A 20,693-nucleotide genomic window follows, 5' to 3' on the forward strand; every position below is an offset into this window, starting at 1 on the left:
ATCTAGTAGATGGGCTCAATAGAAAAATGGAGAGAATACAGGAAAGAATCAATGAGCTGTAAGATAGAATAATAAAAATTAGTCATTCTGAACAATGGAGAAATTAGATTGCGGGAGGCAGAGGCTCAGGGTCCTGTGGTAGTACAATAAAGGATCTCATATTCATGTCTTCAGAGTCTCAGATGGAGAGTGAGAATAGCTTATAGAGCTAACAACAAATTAGGGAAAATTAATGGCTGAAATTTTTATAAATTTTGCAAAAAGTATAAACCTACAGATTCAAGAAGTCGAATAGACCCCAAAGATATTCATGCTAAGTCACATCATGCACAAACTTCAGAAAGCTAAGTAAATATCCTGAAAGCATTCAGAGAACAATACTACCTTACCTATAGGGGAAAAACAATTAGAATGATAGGAGATTTCTCATCAGAAATCATGGAGGCCAGAAAGAAGTGATATATATTCTTCAAGTGTTGAAAGAAAGGAACTGTCATCCTAGAATGTTGTACCCAGTGAAAATATCATTCAGGAATGAGGCAGAAATCAAGACATTCTTGGAAAAAGAAAGCCAACAGAATTTGTCATAAGAGATCTACCCTGAAGTCACAGCTAAAGGAAGTTTCCTAAACAGAAAGAAAATGATAAAAGAAAGAACATTGGAACATCAAGAAACAAGAAAGGAAACAATAGCAAAAATTTGAATAAATACAATAGACTTTTCTTCTCATCTTGAGTTTTCTAAATTATATTTAACAATTGAAGCAAAAATTATAACATTGATGTAGGGGGGAAATGTAAAGTAACAAATAAAACATTTTCATAAACACATTGGCAGAAATTAACAAGGCTGGTAATATTTAGTGGTGGTTGTGGGACTTTTTGTGGGTATATGACTTGACATTAGCTGTTTGGGAAAATGATTTGTTAGGATATATAAAAATACAAAATTCCTTTGTCCTTCAAATCAGCAATTCTATTTCTAGGAATTTAAATTACTTATGCATTCATGTGTACATAAGATACATTTACAAAGATGCATTTGTAAAGATGCACTCGGCACCACTGAAATAACAAGAAATGAAACTCTATATAGTCATCAATAAGAACAAAGCAGAGCACAATGATAACCCCATATCATGAAATACCCTGCATGAGATATAACTAAATGCATTCATAAGAAAAAGCCTCCAAACTATATTTGTTTAAGGTAAATGTTTTATATTTATTTTTATTTAAAGTACTTTATATACGTAAGCATAACTGTGTATGTAAAAATACACATACACGTAAATCCATATAGGAAATTCATAAGGACGCCCAACAATTGGTTGAGAATAACCAACTATGGAAATGAGCAGTAGAATTTGCATAGGAGTAAAGGTGAACTGCATATGTAAGTTTACATTGTTTGAAATTTTCAGAAAAAGCTATGTATTATTTATGAATTAAATACATATATTTTAAGTGACAGAGGCTCTTAACCTGAGGTCATGATCCTTGACTCTTTCGTGTTGCAGATTCATGATGAATATCAGGGAACCCATGACAGGGTGTAAATAAAGCAAGTTTAATTCTATTCCTGCTAATTTGAAAATTAACTTTGTGAAAAGTATAATTTATTTTTAATTATAAAGTACTGTTTCATTTCAGGCAGATTTTGGATGGCACAGTTTGCAAGAATATATCACCAGGTAGCAGAGTATAATCATTTTGCAAAGTTATAATGTCTAGAATATTTCCATTGATAGAATTGAAATATAATGTGCATGTGTGTATCCTATATGATTATGGATACTTAGTCGTTCATATCGTCTTATTGGAATTGGAAAATGATGCCATTTATTTTGAGTTGCTCCCATTTCTAATATTTTGAGGAAAGTTATGGAATAATTTAGAATTGCATCTTTTGTATTTCAGTATGAATTCAGTTGAAACAGATGATGTATCTTGGCTCCTAGTTTTTGTTTGCTGTATTCTGGCTCACACAATCAAAGAATAAATTAATTTTTTGTGAGTTGTTTTTGGAAATCTCACAGGACTTTGAAATTTTCAAATGGCAAACAGTTTCTCTGTTAACAAAAGTTGCGCTAGAGAAAAAATCTCGTTCAATTTATAAATGGAACTTCTGTGATGTTTCATGAGAGACCTGGCTTTGCTGCTTGTTTAAAGAAAGAAATAGAATGTCCTGGCAACCTTGAACTTACCCATTTATCTGTACTTGTTCCTTAAACCTACTGAAACAAAGAAATAAACTGAATAAGGAATAAAAATGGCATTAACATGCAGAAGGATCAAATGGGAAAGAAGACAGCAAGAGACGAATGATGAAAACATATTTTAGAAAGCCTGAAAATGAATGCACTTGTGAAAACTAACAACAGACAGAGATAGCTGAAACCTAAGCCAAAGTTGGGGAATACAAAAGGAAGAAAATAATATCCTCAAACTTTTAGAAATTTGAGGCAGGTAGGACTTCAGAAAGTGAGGGCTAGAAAAGAGATAAAAGAAAAAGAATTGATTTAAACTTTGTAGGAACGATAGCGAGCCTTTTAGTCTGAATTTTCTTGCCCACGTCCTTTAGACTAGGGGCTATATTTTGCCTTCTGAACTGGACAGAAAGCAGGAGGACAGAAAAGTTTAGAGAGTTTGTGCCAAGAGCTTCAGGAGTAGGGACTCCAGGCACAACTGACGTCTGTCATGAGACATCATACCCAGAAAATGAGGATTACGTGAGGTCTGCACACAGAATGGTGATACCCTTGTTCTCCCTAAAACGCTGAAAACCAGACCTCAGCTTCTTCCCACGAGCAGTAGTCAGAAGAATACTCCTTTGGAGAAACTGACTTGTCCAAGAGAAAATATCCTACAGATACTAACAATTGGGAAACCACCAGTGAAAAATCTGAGCAGCCATATTGTCAACGTACAGTTAAAACAATTACTCATCAGCTACTAAGTCAGCTCCAAACAGTTTTTAGTGCCTCATTCTTAAACACAAACAGACATTTGAGGACATCTTATAACACTAACAATAACTAAGAAAGAAGCAGAGGCTGGAAGAAACATGCAGAGGAAATAAAGAGAAAAGAAAAGAAAATTAAAGAAACAAAAAGAAAAGAAATGACTCAAGAGAAAACACAGGGAGCAGAGAGACCATGAAAAATTCTCTGGACAGATGAGACAAGTGCATGCATGAAATAAGATACTTCTAGGAAAGGAAAAATGGAGTCATTCAGACTGTAATAAGAACAAATATTAAACCAAAGTGGAAAAAAAATCAGTAGAATATTTGAAAAATGAAGTGAAGAAATCTCCCAAGAAGTAGAATCAAGATACTAATAAATATAAAATAAGAGAGAAAGGATATGAAAATCAGAACATCAATACAGCTTTCCAATATTTACTAGAAAGGAAGAACAGAAGTAAAAATAGAAATTTCTATGAAACACAAGGCATTGTTAGGTTACCTGCTGAATTTAACCTTGAGAGGGATCTTGTACCTCTCATAGAGAGTTTTTTGAATTTGAAGGAGCAGTAGAGAACAGAAATGGAAGTTATTATTAAAATGAGACAATCATTAACACTAGGGAAAACAAAATGCTATATAGGAGCTGTGATTATAGCAAGCCTAACCATGAACAAATAATTATATATTCATAACATGTAAACATTGAATATTAATTTAACCATTAATGTTTATATAACTAAATTTTGAGTATTGCTGGAGAATTAAGTGTACATGGAGTGTAGCATAAATGAAATTAACTCTTATTTTCCCTTGTAGGGATTTAGTAGATCATTTCACAAATTTTAAAAATCAAGCATAATATTATGGTAATTTAGATATATGAATGTAAATTGTAGACAAATATCAAAAGAAAAGCCGGCTCGGAGGAGCTGGAGGTGAACTGGGATTAGGGAGGGGTTTTTTATATGCTTTATATAACTGAACTTTTAATTGATATCCATGAATTATACTGTTAATTTTTAAATGAAGTATTTTTCAAGTCAGGGCTTTAGAGCCAGACACATGATTCCACATTGTCAGATTTGGAATTTGATTTTACTCAACTTATAAAGTTAGTGTATTACTTATTTTATTGGTGCAGACTAAAGACACAAGACTCCTGGGTCAGAGACAAAGGAATTTATTACTTACCACAAACAAGCAGCATAAGCATCAGCATATAGTCAGTCATTTCATAATGACATGTCAGTCAATGACAGATCGCATATATGATGGTGGTCCCATAAGATGCGTACCATATAGCCTAGGTGTATAGTAGTCTATACCATCTAGGTTTGTGTAAGTACACTCTATGACGTTCATACGACAAAATCAGCTAACAGTGCATTTCTCAGAACATATCCCTGTTGTTAAGGAATGCATGACTGTATTTGCCTAACTTCTCCCTTGTCCTCAAGTCTCCTTGAAATGATGCATCAGGTCCAGATGGACATAACAGATACCGTGGGTCTGTGTCACAGATGTGGGACACTGAGTTTGGGGGATCCACTGCTTTTATAACAAGCTGTAAACAAGCCTTTTCTTTGTCCAGTGGAACAACATTATCTCATCTCTTAAAATTAGCAGGTGCATAAATAATCCTGAGAAATGGCTCAGGTAAAAGAACAGCCAGGCCTTTACAGTCTTGACACACCTGGCAAGAGGCATACCAACACACACAAAAGGCCCAAGGAGGACTGTCTCTCCCAGCCCAGATCCAGGCTCCATGATTTGCTAGCTGTGATTTGGGCAAGGCTCTTTATTTATGAAGGGCTCATTTTTTGTTTTATGCATGATAGTGAAAATGCTAATTACCTGGAGCTTGAAATAAAATATGTAAAGCACTTAGCATAGTGCCAGGCATGCAGTAAGCACTAATGCTGTTACTTCTGTCTTTCCAAAAAGAAAACAAATCCAAAAAAGGCATAAATTCTGGTTTTTACAGAATACTTAAATTAGCACTGTATGGACTTTTAAAAATTATTAATCTATCGAAACCCCAGTTTTATCACTTGTAAAATAGGGATGGTAATATCCTCATCACATGATAATGATAGCACTTCACAGTTAAATGTTATTTACTGCTTACTTTACTAATATATCCAACTTCACTACTCATATTATAGAAGCATGATTGCACTAAAAATCAGATTTCAGGAAACTTTATATTAAAAATTCTACACACAGCAACTTGTCAAAAATTATAGCATAATTTCAACTTTTATTTAAGCTGATACAATCACTCTTTCTCTGAAATTCAGTTGTGAAAAGAATTAAATTTATTTGTACAATGTGTATTTAATTTTGAACATTAACAGACATTAATTTTTAAATAGAAAATGGAAACTTATTTCAACAGAAGCTTTTTAAGATGCTGTTTATTGAAGGGAAATCAATTTACAATGCCTTAAAATATATGTTGTGTGGAGAATTTTGCGCGAGTGTGATTATGCGTATTTTTCTGAAAAGGTCCGTCCATAGCTTATATCAACTTCCTAAAGGGACTATCAACAATATTGAGATTGCATTGGTCATGGGTTGATAAGTTTTATGATCATCTATACAATCAGATGACAACAAAACTCCAGATTAGAACACTAGTTACAATCTTCCTTCTAGTGCTCCAACAGTCTAATCTCTTGTGAGTTATTTACTCTTTATAGAATACTTCATAATAAAATAACAATTCACTCAAGAAAATATAGAAAATCCTTGGGGAAATTCCTTATATTTTCTAAAGTTTAACTAAATTTCTCTGATTTCTTTTGGAATAGTCATTTATGTATCTTTTACTTTAAACGTAATAACAAATACTGTAGGAAATATATCATTTCTTATGTTACAGAAATATAAAATTTTAAAGGTCATGTTAATTAGAGAACCTGCTTTCATGAAAAATGTTCCAGTGCCTTGGAAAGGCATAGCCTTGAAGGTTAAGCGCATAGAATCTGGAGCCAGCCTCCCAGAGGTGCAAATTTGCCTTTGCAGTTTCTGCTTTGTAATGTCAGGCGGGTTACCCTCTCAGTTTCCTCATCTCTAAAATAGGATAATACGGTTTACCTGTCTTACAAATTTGTAGTAAGAAATAAGTCGAAATTTATATAAAGTTTTTAAGTAGTGTCTACAATATAATAAGAACTGTAGATGTGTTACCTATTAGGAGTACAGACAGTATTCAAAGCTGATGATTAATGGAGGCAATTGTTCTTGTAACACTAAATTTAAAAATATTAGGAACGAATAAAAATATTTATCATTTTTATAAAGAGCCTAAACTGGAGTCAGAAAACATTTTTGTTTTTAATACTTCCATTAATGGCTTGAGATAGACACAATGCTCTGGGCACTGCTCGTTCAAAACGAGTAACACTTCACTATATGAGGTCAATTGTTTGTCACAGATTGTAGTCATCCTTTTTAACGTTTCTATTTCACTAAACCAAGACTTCCTAAGAGAAAAAAACTCCACATCCTGTTTATGTGTCTTGTCTCAGAACGAGAACTTTGTGTCTTCTCTTACACAAGAAGATATTCATTTCCAAAACAGTAGAATATGATTAATTGCCTTTGATTTAGTTTTCTTTTGATGTGGTCAGGACATATCTTTAATTTATTTCGAATGTTTTGATGAAGAAATTCAGTATCACAGCCACCAAGCTGACACAGTTTTCCAGTCATATGCTGTTAAAGAAGCAATTGTATTGTACCTTAAACAAAAAGAAAGAAAGTTAATAAATAGATGTTTCTCAGGGTATGATTTATGACAGAATTTCTACAAAGAGTGTTTTTCTTTGCCAAATAATTTCTTTCAAGCGCTTTTTTTTTTAAAGAATTATGTAATACCTCTCATTTTATGCCAGAAAAATAGCCAGGATATGTATTTGACATCACATGCATGGTGAGAGCCTGGAAAAGATTCTGAGAATGCTATTTACTTCCATACAAAAGGTCACAGAAGTAATTCCGCAAACCAACATTTGAAACTGGCTGGCCAGACAGCTGTGGATGTTTGGAAAATTAATGTGCGTACGTTCAAAATGTACTTGTGCATGCACTCCTTATAAACTCTTTCACAAGATAGAGAACATTGTGTCCATCTGATTTTACAATTGCCTTTTTAAGAGAGAACTTTGTAAATCTGCAAGATCATCCTTACAGGATCACTTAACCTGGCTGAGCCAGGAGAAAATTGCTTTTGAAGAATGAACTCTATAAATTGTTTTAGTGTGTTATGGACTCTGACTTGAATTAATTGTCAAATGATCCTCCTGGAACTCTTAAAAAAATCAGCAGCTTCAATGTCTGTTTGTTTGTGTCTCTAAAATTATGTCAAATTATTTGAATACTCTACTCACCAAGAGTATTCACTGGAAAACGTACATCATTATAACTTTATGTCTATGGTCTACATTAAAATGCCATTTTGGAGAATGTGGTTACATTTAGTAGAGCTGATGATTACTTTTTGTTAAAAGTTAAACAGGTTTTATGTGTGATTTAACTCAGTCATCTTTGTGCCCATCCTATATGATTTTGGGGAGGGGAAGGTGGGGAAGTCTAGGTGTGGTAGAATGTACCAGTAATCCTTAATAACTAATATTTGTTGAGTGTTTATCATATGCCCGGCATTTGTCTAAGCACTTTACATATTTTAACTCATGTATTGCTCGCAATGTCTTTCTGGAGAAAGGACTACTATTATATTCATTTTGGAGATGAGGAAACTGAGACATAGTGAAGTGAAGTGACCGACCTACAGTCACAAAGCTTATGTGAACAAATCCACCCAGGGTGCCCTTTGAGATACTGAACTTCAGAGGGAATGCTTTCAATAAAGGATATGGCTACAGAGCTCTCATAAAAGAATTTTGTTTGAATAAACTTGGGTTTGTTTGGATCTGGGCCTATTTTTCTCAGGTCCAGGAACTACAAATTCTTGGTATTCCCTGAAGATATCTCGATAGTATACTTTCCAATAAAAAAAGAACTCAAGAGTGATGAATTATCTGGAATTCCAATGTACAAATACTTTCTTTGTCGGTGTCGCAATCCAATGTACACATCAGGATAGATGCGGAGAGGGCTGATGGCCACTCTGAGTTTAGTATAACCAGCGTTTCCATATATACATAGCTTACACCTGTTAAACATACACAGGTGTTCTGGATGAAGTAATTAGCGAATGCCAAGAATTCTTAGTGATTTCTCAAGGAGCCCTCCCTCGGCGTCTGTTTTGATGTTATCATGTTATTGCTGTGCTCGTATATTTTTGTCTCGGAGCAGGCAAGGTCTCTTAGGCAACGGCCCCTCCTGCTCCCGATATCGATATCGTTTCTCCATCTGTGCCCCTGGGTGGCCGATGCCTGTCTTAGGTTGCCTCCCCCTGGAGGTCTTACCCTTCATTGGCTGACCGGCCTTCTCACCTCCTGGTCACAGTTTGTCGGCAAGCCTTTTCCAGTGATTATTAACCCTTCCTGCGTCAGGGGCGGCTACATTCTTCACGGGGGAAAGAAATGGGTGGAATGCTGTTGTACACCATCCAGGTTATCCCACATTGAAGCCAAATCAGAAGTTTGTTTGGTGAGCATGGAATTATGTTAAACATAGTCTAGAAGGCTATTGTTTTTTAACTGAAGGAACACTGGTTTATAACCTTATATACATTTCAAGTGTACATCATTATATTTTGATTTCTGTGTAGACGACGTTATGTTCACCACCCAAAGTCTAATTACCATCCATCACCACACACATCTAGAAGGCTGTTTATTGACCCTGATGAGATCAGGTGAAATGCCCTGGTCTCATGGCAGAGAACACCATTCTAATACCCAAAATTTTCAAGTCCTTCAGATTCAGAATTTGTTCCTCTGCTAAATACTGTTGAATTTTCACTGACAACCTCTTCAATGTAGTTATAAGGATGATTGAGAGTTGTCACGCAGGATTGTCTCTCTGAATCCTGCCTTTCCACATTCAGAACTCCAACTCCCCAGATAGACTTTCCTCCTCAAAAATGCTGTCCGCGTGATTTTGGGGAAGTGTGCTTTTTGGTATTTGGTATTAATTTTATAGAATCCATTCTCAAATTTCTTTTTTCTAGGTCTCTTCTGGAAATATAGACCTCTTTTAGACATCTACAGACCTCTGTAAAGGAAAAAATAAATATACAAATGTGACTGGATGTTTACATATACAGCTTTTCTCCCCCCAAGAAACAGATTTCTACATAAGGGTACAACTATTTCATAGTAAAAACAATACCCAAGCTGGAACAAATTTTACTTGCATAGATGTTAGTCACTACCAAAGCAATATCATTTTTCAATTGTGCCTTGAACAAGAGAAATATTACTATGATATTACAAATCTCTTTTAAAAATAATTACTTTGAATTCTTTCAGATTGACTTTAACACTCTCTTGTCCAATGGATCTCAAGAATTTTCCAATGGATGTACAGACATGTATAATGCAACTGGAAAGTTGTAAGTAAGAACAACTTGCTTCTTCTGAATACTTAAAAAAATATAGTAGATACAAATTTTAGTGGATTTATTTATTTATTTATTTATTTAGTAATTGTTTTTGTCAGATATTTACTAAGTAGGCAAGTTATCTTTCACCGGATATTGACAGTAATTGTGTCTATCAAATATGCACTCTATACTGTGACAAAGAAATAGAGGACCGGGGGCTGGCCCCATGGCTCAGTGATTAAGTGCACACATTCCACTTTGGTGGCCCAGGATTCGCTGGTTCAGATCCCGGGTGCACACATACGCACGACTCGTCAAGCCATGCTGTGGTAAGCATCCCACATATATAAAGTAGAGAAAGATGGGCATGAATATTAGCTCAGGGCCAGGATTCCTCAGTAAAAACAGGACGATTGGCGGCAGATGTTAGCTCAGGGCTAATCTTCCTCAAAAAAGAAATAGAGGACCTAGAAAAACAGTTTTTAAGCTTGAAAAACAACTATTTTCTCTATACAAATCATGAAAGTTTAGAAAGGATGGCAATCATTAAAAACAAACTACCATTTTTTCATTGAAAACTTACTATAGACCAAGCATTTTGTATATATTATTCCTTATACTCACAACAAAGACGTTGTTATCCCCACGTTTCCAGGGGTGAAAATGGTTATTTTGAGAGATTGAGTATCGTGCCCCAATTCACGGAAGTGGGAGTGAGAAGCCATCTGGCTACAAAGTCTGCTTACTATGAACCATTTTGCCACCCCTCACCTAATATTCATTCAGAGTGTACTCTGCTAGGTATGTTATCACAGGAGACAAGAAGTTTCTCACGTTTTATCAGCGATTTATCCAAACTTACAGGCATTCCTTTAAATTTCTTCTTTCATAGTTGATCCATGAGCATCACTGATTAGTGTCAACACATTAAAAACTTCAGGTCTGTCTGTTTCTCTGAACTGATGTATATAATCAACTCCAAATTAGTTGGTATATAGTGTCTAATTCCATACAAATAGTAAGCATTATGGACTATTTTTCTTGTGGTACTGTATTATATTGGGGAACAGAAGGTCTGTTTTGACATATTCCCTGAGGAAAATTTGAAGGTGGATCTTCAGACTCAGGCCTGAGAGGCAAGGTTTGTAGTTTGGTGGAGCTGTCACTAGATGGCGTGCTGACTTTGTGGGGGAATGCCGCCATCCTTCTGCTTTTGGTTTCTCTTAAAGTAAGTGGAAATATTTCTTTCCCTGATAACTCCTTCTTCTCAAATTTAAATACATTGCTTTTATAAATAGTTCTTACATATTAGGTGTATACATGGATAACATACTAAAGTAAGTGAAAGGAAAATAAAGTAATGTAGTTTTAGCTGAGGGAGCTATTTAGCGACTTACATGGGAAGGGCAACAAAAGAGTCCCAAAAGATTACCATGAAGCCATTTTTGAGGACAGGTTGATTCTGTATCTTGTTTGCATAATTAGGTACATGGTAGGGTATTGAGGAAAAAGTCGTATGCAAAATAGTCTAAGGCAAACTGGTGCCCCAAATACTAACCCAAGGATGCTGGATATTATCCAACAGGCAGTGAGGAGCTGTTCAAGATTTAGGAGCAAGAAAATGATTTGGCCAACATTATTCTCTTAAAAATCCTTTCAGCCAAATGAATAGAGGTTATTTATGAAGATTTCATAATATTTCAACAAAAAAGAATAAAAGTAGGGACAAAGAGGAATGATGTGGAAGTTAGAAACAATAGAGGTTAATAATGGAAGGGTGGCAAAATTGTATCTTTACCCTCTTCTGCTTTTTCAGCTGTGTCTGAAAATTAAACAGACAAAACAGATTAACAGGAGAAAAGGATACAAATTTTTTAACGTGAGTTTTATCTGACACGGGATCCCTCATAAGGAAATGAGCACTCAAAGAAGAGGCAAAACCTAAATGCTTTAATACCAGGTTGAACAAAGGGAGGCAATTGTAGAAAAGTAACTATGTGGGAAGCGGGAGAAAGATAAGAATTATTTCAGCAAGGTCTGTTTGTACAGAATTTTCTCAACTTTGATTCCCCATTGAAGAATTTTTTGTTTTTCCGGGTACAGGGAGCATATCTTTCACATGGGAGTTTTTATCTCCTGTTTTCATGAAGAAAACAGGAGATCAGAATGCCCTTCTTGCATCTGCTATTTTTCAAATGTCTTACCTCAAAGTAATCCTTACACCAAAGTGGCATATTTTGGGGTGGCATACTCTTTCATCCTTCATTCAATTTAATACAAAGTGGATGTACAGTCTCTGGGTCCTGATGAGTCAAGGCTAAAGAGCTTAGATAAACAGAGTCATATTGGAAATATTGACAGGGAAAGAAAACCTAGGATGAGAAGTAAATTTTGAAGGTAATATTGATAAATCCAATCTTAATATTGTTGAGGCTTGGGAAATTTAAGCCTAAAGCTAAAAGAGGAGTTAGAACTAAAGATATACTATTAAAATCCATATAGAAAGTGGTTCAAACAATAAGATGAAACTTTTGAAGGAGAGAATATAGAGAGGAAAACAAACACACAAAGAAGAACAGACCCTTAAGGAATGGCTACGTTTGGATGATGTTGGGAGGAATTCTAGTCAGGGGGTTGTCGTAGACGGCAAATTAAAATCAATCTTTCAATCTCAAAGGAGAGGAGACTGTCAAGGAGCTCCAGTTAATAGTATCAAATGCTGCAAGATGTTTTTTTAAAAACATAATTGAAAAAAGAGCCATTGCTATTGATGACGAAGACAAATGTGATTAGAACAATGAGAGTCAAAGCTGGATTTCAAAAAGTTAAAAAAAAGTGCATGGTTAGAAGTGACATCTATTATTCTACGGATGTTAGTTATTAAATAACGATGAGAAAGAATACAGTGCCTGAGGGATAGCTGGGTCACTGGACTTCTTTTTTAGAATAAGGAAAGCATACTGGACTATTTTGTAGGATACCAGTGCTAACACAACAGGACCTTTCATTATTCCTGCCTTTCCCAGAACATTTCCAAATCAATCAAAAACTCAACATGGGCAAAAGCCTCTTTCCCCCTTGTTTCTTAATTCCTTTGTCAGGACTGAGTAAATTGCCTCATGTGCCCCCTTCATATTTCAAGCATTAAATACTTCCTGCCCTCTTATTAGAAATTAATTTAGGTCACAAGACAGATACTGTTTACTAAACTTCTTATAGCAGATGCTAAAAAATCCTGTCAAAGTAGAAGCTACTGAAGTCAAATTCTTCAAGGTGTTTTTCTTAAACTCTTTTAGAGCCGTTCCTCACATCTTTTTCTGTTTAATAATGGCTTAAAATGACAAGTTAAAGATTTAATAGAGTTCAACCTATTGGAAAACAAGAGCTGTAAATAACCTAATGTCTACTATTGAATGAATTCTGACCACAAAGGGGAAAGAGAAAACAAATTGGGTTTGAGAGGCATGGAAAACAAGCAAAAGAGAAACATAATTTAAAGGTAAAGGTCTTAATGGCCTGTGATGATCCAACTTTCTGAAATTCAATAAATGTTCAATAAATGTATGTCAATGCTCAAGACTGTTCCTAGTGACCCGGAGAATGTTCATTCATTTAAGCATCAATTGAAAAATATCTATCAAATACCTAATATATTCCACATTACATGTTGGTTGATACAACAATAAACAAAGCACAGAAGTCCCTGTTTTGAAGGACTTCAAGGACTAGCTGACGAGTTATCTATGTAAATATAATAATTCCACTAAATTTGATAAGCATATCTGAATGATATACTGTTAGGAAAAGGAGAAAATGACTAAGGAAGAACAGTATTGAGTTAATAAATACTTTAGGAAAGTATGTTTTGTCTAAACTAGCAATGACCCTGTACCCCCAAAGTGTACATTCATGACTCAGATTTAAAACCCTGGATGATATAAAATTCTTAGTGTGGGAAAAAGAGAGTTCCTGTGAAGAGTCCAGGGGAGAAGTCTTGTGATAGAAATTGATGAGACAAATGAAAACAAGTATGAGCTAAGGATAACATCAAAGAATAAAAATGGAATAAATAACTTTCAAACCAGAAGTGACAAATATTGATTCATCAAATGGAATGTGGGAAAGGAGACAAACAAAAGAAGTAAAAATTAAGTATAGTATATGTAAAACATAGAAAGAGAGCAAAAATAGCTCTCCAAATCAATGATTAAAATAAATGCAAAGAGTTAAATTTACATAGCAAAATAAAGAGATTCTCAAACTAGATGTTAACAAATATTGATACAACAATAGATTGTGAACTAAACACTTTTTTAAAAACATCATGCAAAAAATTTGAAAAAGATAGAAAAATGCAAATCAGAGAAATGTGTCTAAAAAAGTCCAGGAAAGTAATTTCAATATCAGAAACAAATAAATTATAGGAAGAAACTCATAAGACACAAACACTTGGGTAACACACTGGTAAAGAAACAATATGTAAATAAGCTATAATGATTATGAAAATGTCTTCCATATAACTTCCAAATATATGAAACAAAAGAAGGCAAAGCTACAATTTAAAAAATAGATAAATCAATAATCTATTTGAAAGTACAGGTACAAATATTTGAACAAAACAATTAAGTAACTTATAGATAGAGAGAAAACTGTTTTATTTGTCTGTTTTTAACGGATAAGAACATTTGCAAAAATTATGTAGTAAGCCACAAAGGAAGTTTCAACAAATTCTTAAGAATCAACACATGATGGAATGTGATCTCTGACTAAAATGCAATATAATCAATAACAATTAAAATCACTGTAAATTACTATATATTAACCCAAGTTATTATACATTACTATACAATTATATATCTGGTAACCAGCAACACATACTAAAAGATTCTTTATTTAAAGAAGAAATAAAGAAAAATTTGGTACTAAACGACTATGAAAGCACTATGTATCAAAATTTTGAGACACTGCTACAGCCATTTTTTGTACTGAAAACTATTGAGCTAGGCATTCTATTCAAGAAGACCAAAAAAGAATAAGACAGCATTCGAAGAATCACATAAAAACCCAAAGCTGGTACTTTGAAAAGTCTGAGAACCTAGACACACTCCTGGAGAAACTCTTCAAGAAAAAAAAAATTATGTCGCATATAAAAAATGCAGAATGGAGAAATGGAAATAATGTAGATAAACCCTGAGCAGCTCTATCATTTCCCCTCTTATCTGCTGACCTGTGTTAGAAAAGAACCTCAGGCAAAGGCTCGATTTGAAAAAGAGAATGAAAAGAAATCCACACAGATAGCTAATTTCATCATAAATTAATAAGAAGTTCAAAGAGCTGAGATGATAATGGGAAAAGCAGAAACGATTTTGAAGACTTTTTCAGCGTTTTGCATAAGAATTAAGCATAAAGACGATTCTCCCCAGTTTTCTCTCAATCAGGAGAATTGAATGTTGCTTCATTGACATGAATTAGAAAAGAGCAGGTGATTTGTGGAAAAGGCATGCTGAAGCTGACTTCTGCTTAAACATACTGTGTTTCTAGTGAAAACATATATTCAATTAGAAATTTATTTTAGATTATGGGATGTTTCAGAATAGAGCTGAATTAGAAATGATTGTGGAAATATAGAGAAGGAAGGTTAGAAATATTGCTTAGGGACATGAAGATAAGATTTCTGAAGATAGCGGTAAAAGTGCAGACCGACAAAAGAGCAAAAGAAAGATCATCGAGTGTAAGGAAACTTGGGGGACAGAAGGAAAGAGTAAAACAGAGAAAGACATTGAAAAACTCTTTGTGGCATTTAACAATATGTTTCCTAGAGGCTATTTGGCAAATATGATTAATCTAGTTTACTCACGGAGTGTAGATTCATATAGCACTTTCAGTGAACTTCAAAAAAATTAGAAAATCATTATTTTTACCCCAATATTTAAGTATAAATAAAAATTTCTTAGCTGTAATTCAAATGGTGTTTATCCTAGTGATTCATTCTGCTGTCATTTAAAATCAAAATGAAATAACCAAGTAAAATTGAAACTTTACCCTTAGATTAACCTAGAAAACTAAAACTCATCACTGAGAATTCCACTGAAGCCAAAGGGAAGAATGTGGTCCCATTTATGTTCCAAGTTCAGACGTTTCCCTTATCAACTCTGAAGGCCTGACCCATGGTGTGTTTACTCTTCAAATCTCAACAGAGTTTTGCCTGACTGTTTTTATAAAAGCCAGAAGTTCAACAAACCATTTATTCCTCTGGTCTAGAGTATCCTTCATTCAACCTTACAGGAGAATTCTGGAATAACTATTGTGAATACTTGCTTTTGGGGCATAAAGAAATTGCTTTAGTTTCATTTCTTTCTCTTTCTTTCTAATGCTTATTTTTTACTCTCAAGTTCAGCCAGAAAATACAGGGCAATTACCAAGACAATATACGTCTCCAAAATTCACATCAGTAGAAACCTAGTAAAAAATCAATAAAAGTATTAACTCATCTACGCTACAGAGAGAATTCTGCAGTGAAGCCCTGCTTTTCACTAAATGTCTTTTTTAATTTTAAAAACTGTATGTAATCTCTGCCCTAATTTTTGTGTGCAATTGTTGCTGGTTATATATAAAATTAAGTGAAGATTCTAGTGAAGATAAGCTAAATATTAAAGTGATCACTAACCTTCCTTCTCAGAATTAGATTGTATTAGTTTAGTCATGTTCAGGATCCACTGCATGATCTTTGTTTGTGTAGTTGGCTGTATGAAGTGAAACATAAGGCTGTCTTTCCAAAAGACAAATTTTCATTGCTATCACAATTTTATTTATAACTGCATCTTGCGTTTTTGCTTCATAAATATGAGGGAAGGAAACACAGCTAGTTTATGCCCCTAAGGAATTTACAGTGCAAATCAGTGTGCAAGAATAAGGATAAGAAAAAACTAAAGATGTAATTTTTTAGCCTTTAATTTGTACCATAAGGGAAATTTCTAAATTGGCAATATTTTCCCCAGGTGAAAGAAAGAAATGGAGGATATTTTTAATCTTGGAAGAATATTGGGTAAAAGTTTCTTAGAGTCATAATAAAGTTCTGTTGTTTATTAAAAAACAAAGATGACATAAGATACATAAACTATCACTATATCCATAAAGATTCTAATTCTGTACTTCATATCTAAGGATGAATGTAGGTTACAAAAGAGGAAAACATCACCAATATGAGAAAGTTAAAGAAATTTTAATTATTCTGGTTGGAAAGGAAAATATAAAGAAATAATTCAGTGAAGACAAGACTCTTTTCCACAAAAAACAGCCTAAATCCCTAAAATTACAGGAAAAGATATTTTTAAGGGTCAACTTGAAAAAAAAGATCTGGCAAAAATTTTCAAAAACTTTTGAAATATGCTGTAATGAGTTTTTTGGCTAGAAATATCTGAAGATAGATGGGAGGCTTTTGCCATTTAATTTTTCAGATTCATTTCAAAACCACATCTGATATGACTCAGACAAGTTACTCTGGAATTGATGCTAAGACTGGTTGAGGCAAAAGATAGAATTGGGACATGATTTTTCACAATTGTTTCTTAATAATCTGTACTGTTATTCAAGCTCTTTCATAATTTAAAACTTCGTAGATATTATTCAAAATAATACTAGTCCTTTTGCCTGGCTAGTCAGAGATACAGATAATTCTTATTTTCCGATTATTTATTACTTAAGCCTCTGCAATTACAATGTTGGTTAGAAAGCAGGTTTTGGCAAGACAAAAATATTCTCTGATGAACTAGCTACTTATAAAATCAGACCCCACTTAAACATTAGATATTTCATCCTACTCAGCACCATAATTATTCTCTCCCAATCCATCCACATCTTTGTAGGTTGAATTTTTGCTGATTATCAGATGTTCTAAACATATGACAATACAATAAAAACAATGCAGTTACAAGTCTTACAAAAAGATGATGTCACAATGACTTTATATCCATTACATATATCATTTGATTAACCTTAACCACAACTTAATGAGATAGATTTCATTGCCATTTAAAATATCAGCAAATTAAGGCTTAGAAAGGTTAGGTGACTTTCCCAAAATCACACAACTATGAAGTAGACAGAGCAAACTCCTATGAATTAATAGCTCACAAACTTATAACAAGTGTCAGTCATTTTGAAATCTGTCTGATGATGTCCAAATATTTATAAACTGTGACTATGGTATTCTTAGGTTAGCTCTACAAGTTAAATATAGCCATGAATTTCACTTGCTTTCCTATGTGAAAAGACTTACAGTTCCCTCCTCTTCCTATTTTCTCTCCCCAGGATGTCTTCCCACATACTAAAATTGGCCTAAACAAGTCAGCAGAGTAGGGCACCCCCTCCTGGTGACAGTGTTAATCATTCTGTGACTTTCAGCCTAAGATCACTCATACTTTAGAGGCAGCTGCAAAACACTCTTGATTCAGACCACACCTACAGTTCGCTCAATACTGCAACTAAGTTCTATGTATGCTATTCCATGTTTCTCCAATTGGTACACTTGACTAAATGCAAAGTATTTCCCTTTGCCCCAATTAAATAATCATCTTGATAGATTTAGTCCATAATTCCAACTTGATCAATACTTCTAGTTAATCATCCAGAGAACTGAACAACATATCGTTATGTACTTCCAAAAGGGTGGGCCTCAGAAAACTCTATAACAATGCACTAGAGGTATTCCTCTTGATTGATTACTACTGAAAAAAATTAACATTTGCTCTTTAAATCAGTTATAAATCACTTAAACATATTCTTATTAACAGTATTTTGAACTCCTTTTTCAGAAGGATAACTTTAGAATTCATCACATATCTTGCTGAAAACAGTATTTATAGTTTACCTTTATATTCTAGCATACTTAGTAATAAGATCACAACATTAATTTGCATGGTTTTTTCTTTATGACCCTATTGGTGGCTCCTACTGACCACAGCTTCCTAATTTACCTACTCACATACTAAATTTTAACTACTCTAGAATTTTGTGGATTTGGTGCTAAGCTCCTTTTTCATTAATACAAGAATCTACCTGTTAATAAACTTGAATATATCCTCAGCTTTAATCTCTTAATAGCTTTGCAGTTTTTCATCTTTGCATTCTTCAAGCCATTTCTGACTATCTTTTCTCAATTAGCTCTGTGTTCCCTGATCACTTCCTATCCCGTTATATTACAATATTCTCTCAATAATACATACCACTACTTGAAATGATTTTTTTATTTCCCTGTTTACACTTTGATTGTACACCACACCCCCACCCCCTACATGCAAGCTCCATTAAGATAGGGAAGCTTGTTTACAATTTATTATACCCAGAAATCCTGCTGAACATTAAGACAGTGATGCTCTCTTTCTTTCTCTTAACTACAGTCAATAATGTGTGCAAATATTACATACAGCAGTGAATGTGGCTCACTTGTGATCATATTTAACCCAAGGATTCTTTAAAGAGAACATCAAGTTATCTGCATGGAACAACTTCCTTCTTCACTCAGAGTAACTGAGGAGACTTCTTGAGGCTAACTCATTGTATTTGCCCAGGCTCTACTTTCAACTCATGCCATGATACTACTAAGGTCTTCTGCAGACTACGCTTTCTTATTTGTCTCTTCCTCCAGAATTTCAGTAGTTATTTTCTTTTAATTGTGGCAAAATAAGATTCACCATCCTAACCATTTTTAAATGTACAATTCAGTAGTGTTAAGTATATTCACATTTTTGTGCAACTAATCTCTAGAACTTTCTCATTCGGCAAAACTGAAACTCTATATCCATTAAACAACTCCCTATTTTCCCCTCCCTGCAACCCCTGGAAATCATTCTATTTTCTGTTTCTGTGAATTTGGCCACTCTAGTTACCGCATATAAGCAGAATCATACAGTATTTGTCTTTTTGTGACTGTATTATTTCATTTAGCATAACATGCTCAAGCTTTATCCATGTCGTAGCATGCATAAGCCTGAATAATATGCCATTATACCACACTTTGCATGGAGTATAAACACAATTCATTCATCCATTGATGGAAACTTGGGTTACTTCCACCTTTTGTTTATTGTGAATAATGCTGCTATGAACACTGGTGTAAAAATATATCTTCAAGACCCTGCTTTTAGTTCTTTTGATTATACCCAGAAGTGGAATTTCTGGATCATAAAGTAATTCTATTTTTAATTTTTTGAGGAATTGTCATCCTGTTTTCTATAGTGGCTGCAGCATTTTACATTCCCACCAACAGTACACAAGGGTATCAATTTCTCCACATCCTCACTAACATTTGTCATTATTTGGTTGTTTTGATAGTAGTCTTCCTAATGGGTGTGAAGTTCAGTAGTCCTTTTAGAACACCCAAGCTTACCGTAATTTAAAGCATTATATCTTTTTTCTGTAATCTTTCCATTTGCTATTTACTGCTCAGAGCCATCACCATTTTCTTCCTTCCTATTTAATTCCCCAAATAACCCCAGTTCTCCCAACCCTTGTATTTGCCACCTACTCCAAATGACCTTTCCAGAGAATGCTCTTTCAAAACTTGGGCAGCACATTCCCAGAGATGGCCCCAGTGTCCAATCTCAATAATTCCTTAAACTATGCAGGGCATTGCTGCTCTATATATAAAAAAACAAATTCAGGAAAATGCATTATAACTTTAAGTGTTTCATTGAGAAACTATATAAACTATGTAGATCCATTAATATTTTAGAGACTCAGTTCTCTCTTTTTTAAGATAAGTGAGCTACATTAGATGCTAGTAAAGGTTCCCTGAACTCTAGGATTTCATAAATTATTTATATATACAAGATCATAAATCTGACATGCAAAATTAAGAACATACCATGTAGAAAACATGGCGTATCTACAAAAAGGATCAAGAGGAAAACAAAATCAAACAAGTAAACAAAAATAATGCCATGAATTATTTGTAATGAAGATCAAGAGGAAAACAAAGCAAACTAGAAAACAAGAAAATGAAAATAAAGAAAAAAGATAAAATATGAACATTTGGAGAAAATCTATTTTTAAAAGGCATACAAGACTGTGATTAAAGAGCTTACATTAATAAATTGGTGATATGAAATTTAAAAGCATTTTAATACAATACTGAGGTCAAAACTGAGAATATGTGAGTAGTTATGGCCATGGCCATGGATGCTAAATGTCTACCTTTCCCTCTGG

At 34.0% G+C, this 20,693-nt stretch overlaps 1 protein-coding gene across 2 annotated transcripts in view; it reads left to right on the forward strand.

Moving 5' to 3' along the window:
* GLRA3 (glycine receptor alpha 3) overlaps positions 1–20,693 on the forward strand; it is a 184,555-nt gene that overhangs the window by 94,255 nt on the left and 69,607 nt on the right. For both annotated transcript variants that reach the window (XM_008536471.2, XM_008536472.2), the window contains exon 5: positions 9,415–9,497. In XM_008536471.2, coding sequence (XP_008534693.1) covers positions 9,415–9,497 — 83 coding nt within the window. The remainder of the gene's footprint in view (positions 1–9,414; positions 9,498–20,693) is intronic.

The sequence above is a fragment of the Equus przewalskii genome, chromosome 2, assembly GCF_037783145.1.
Source record: "Equus przewalskii isolate Varuska chromosome 2, EquPr2, whole genome shotgun sequence".
Taxonomy (NCBI): domain Eukaryota; kingdom Metazoa; phylum Chordata; class Mammalia; order Perissodactyla; family Equidae; genus Equus; species Equus przewalskii.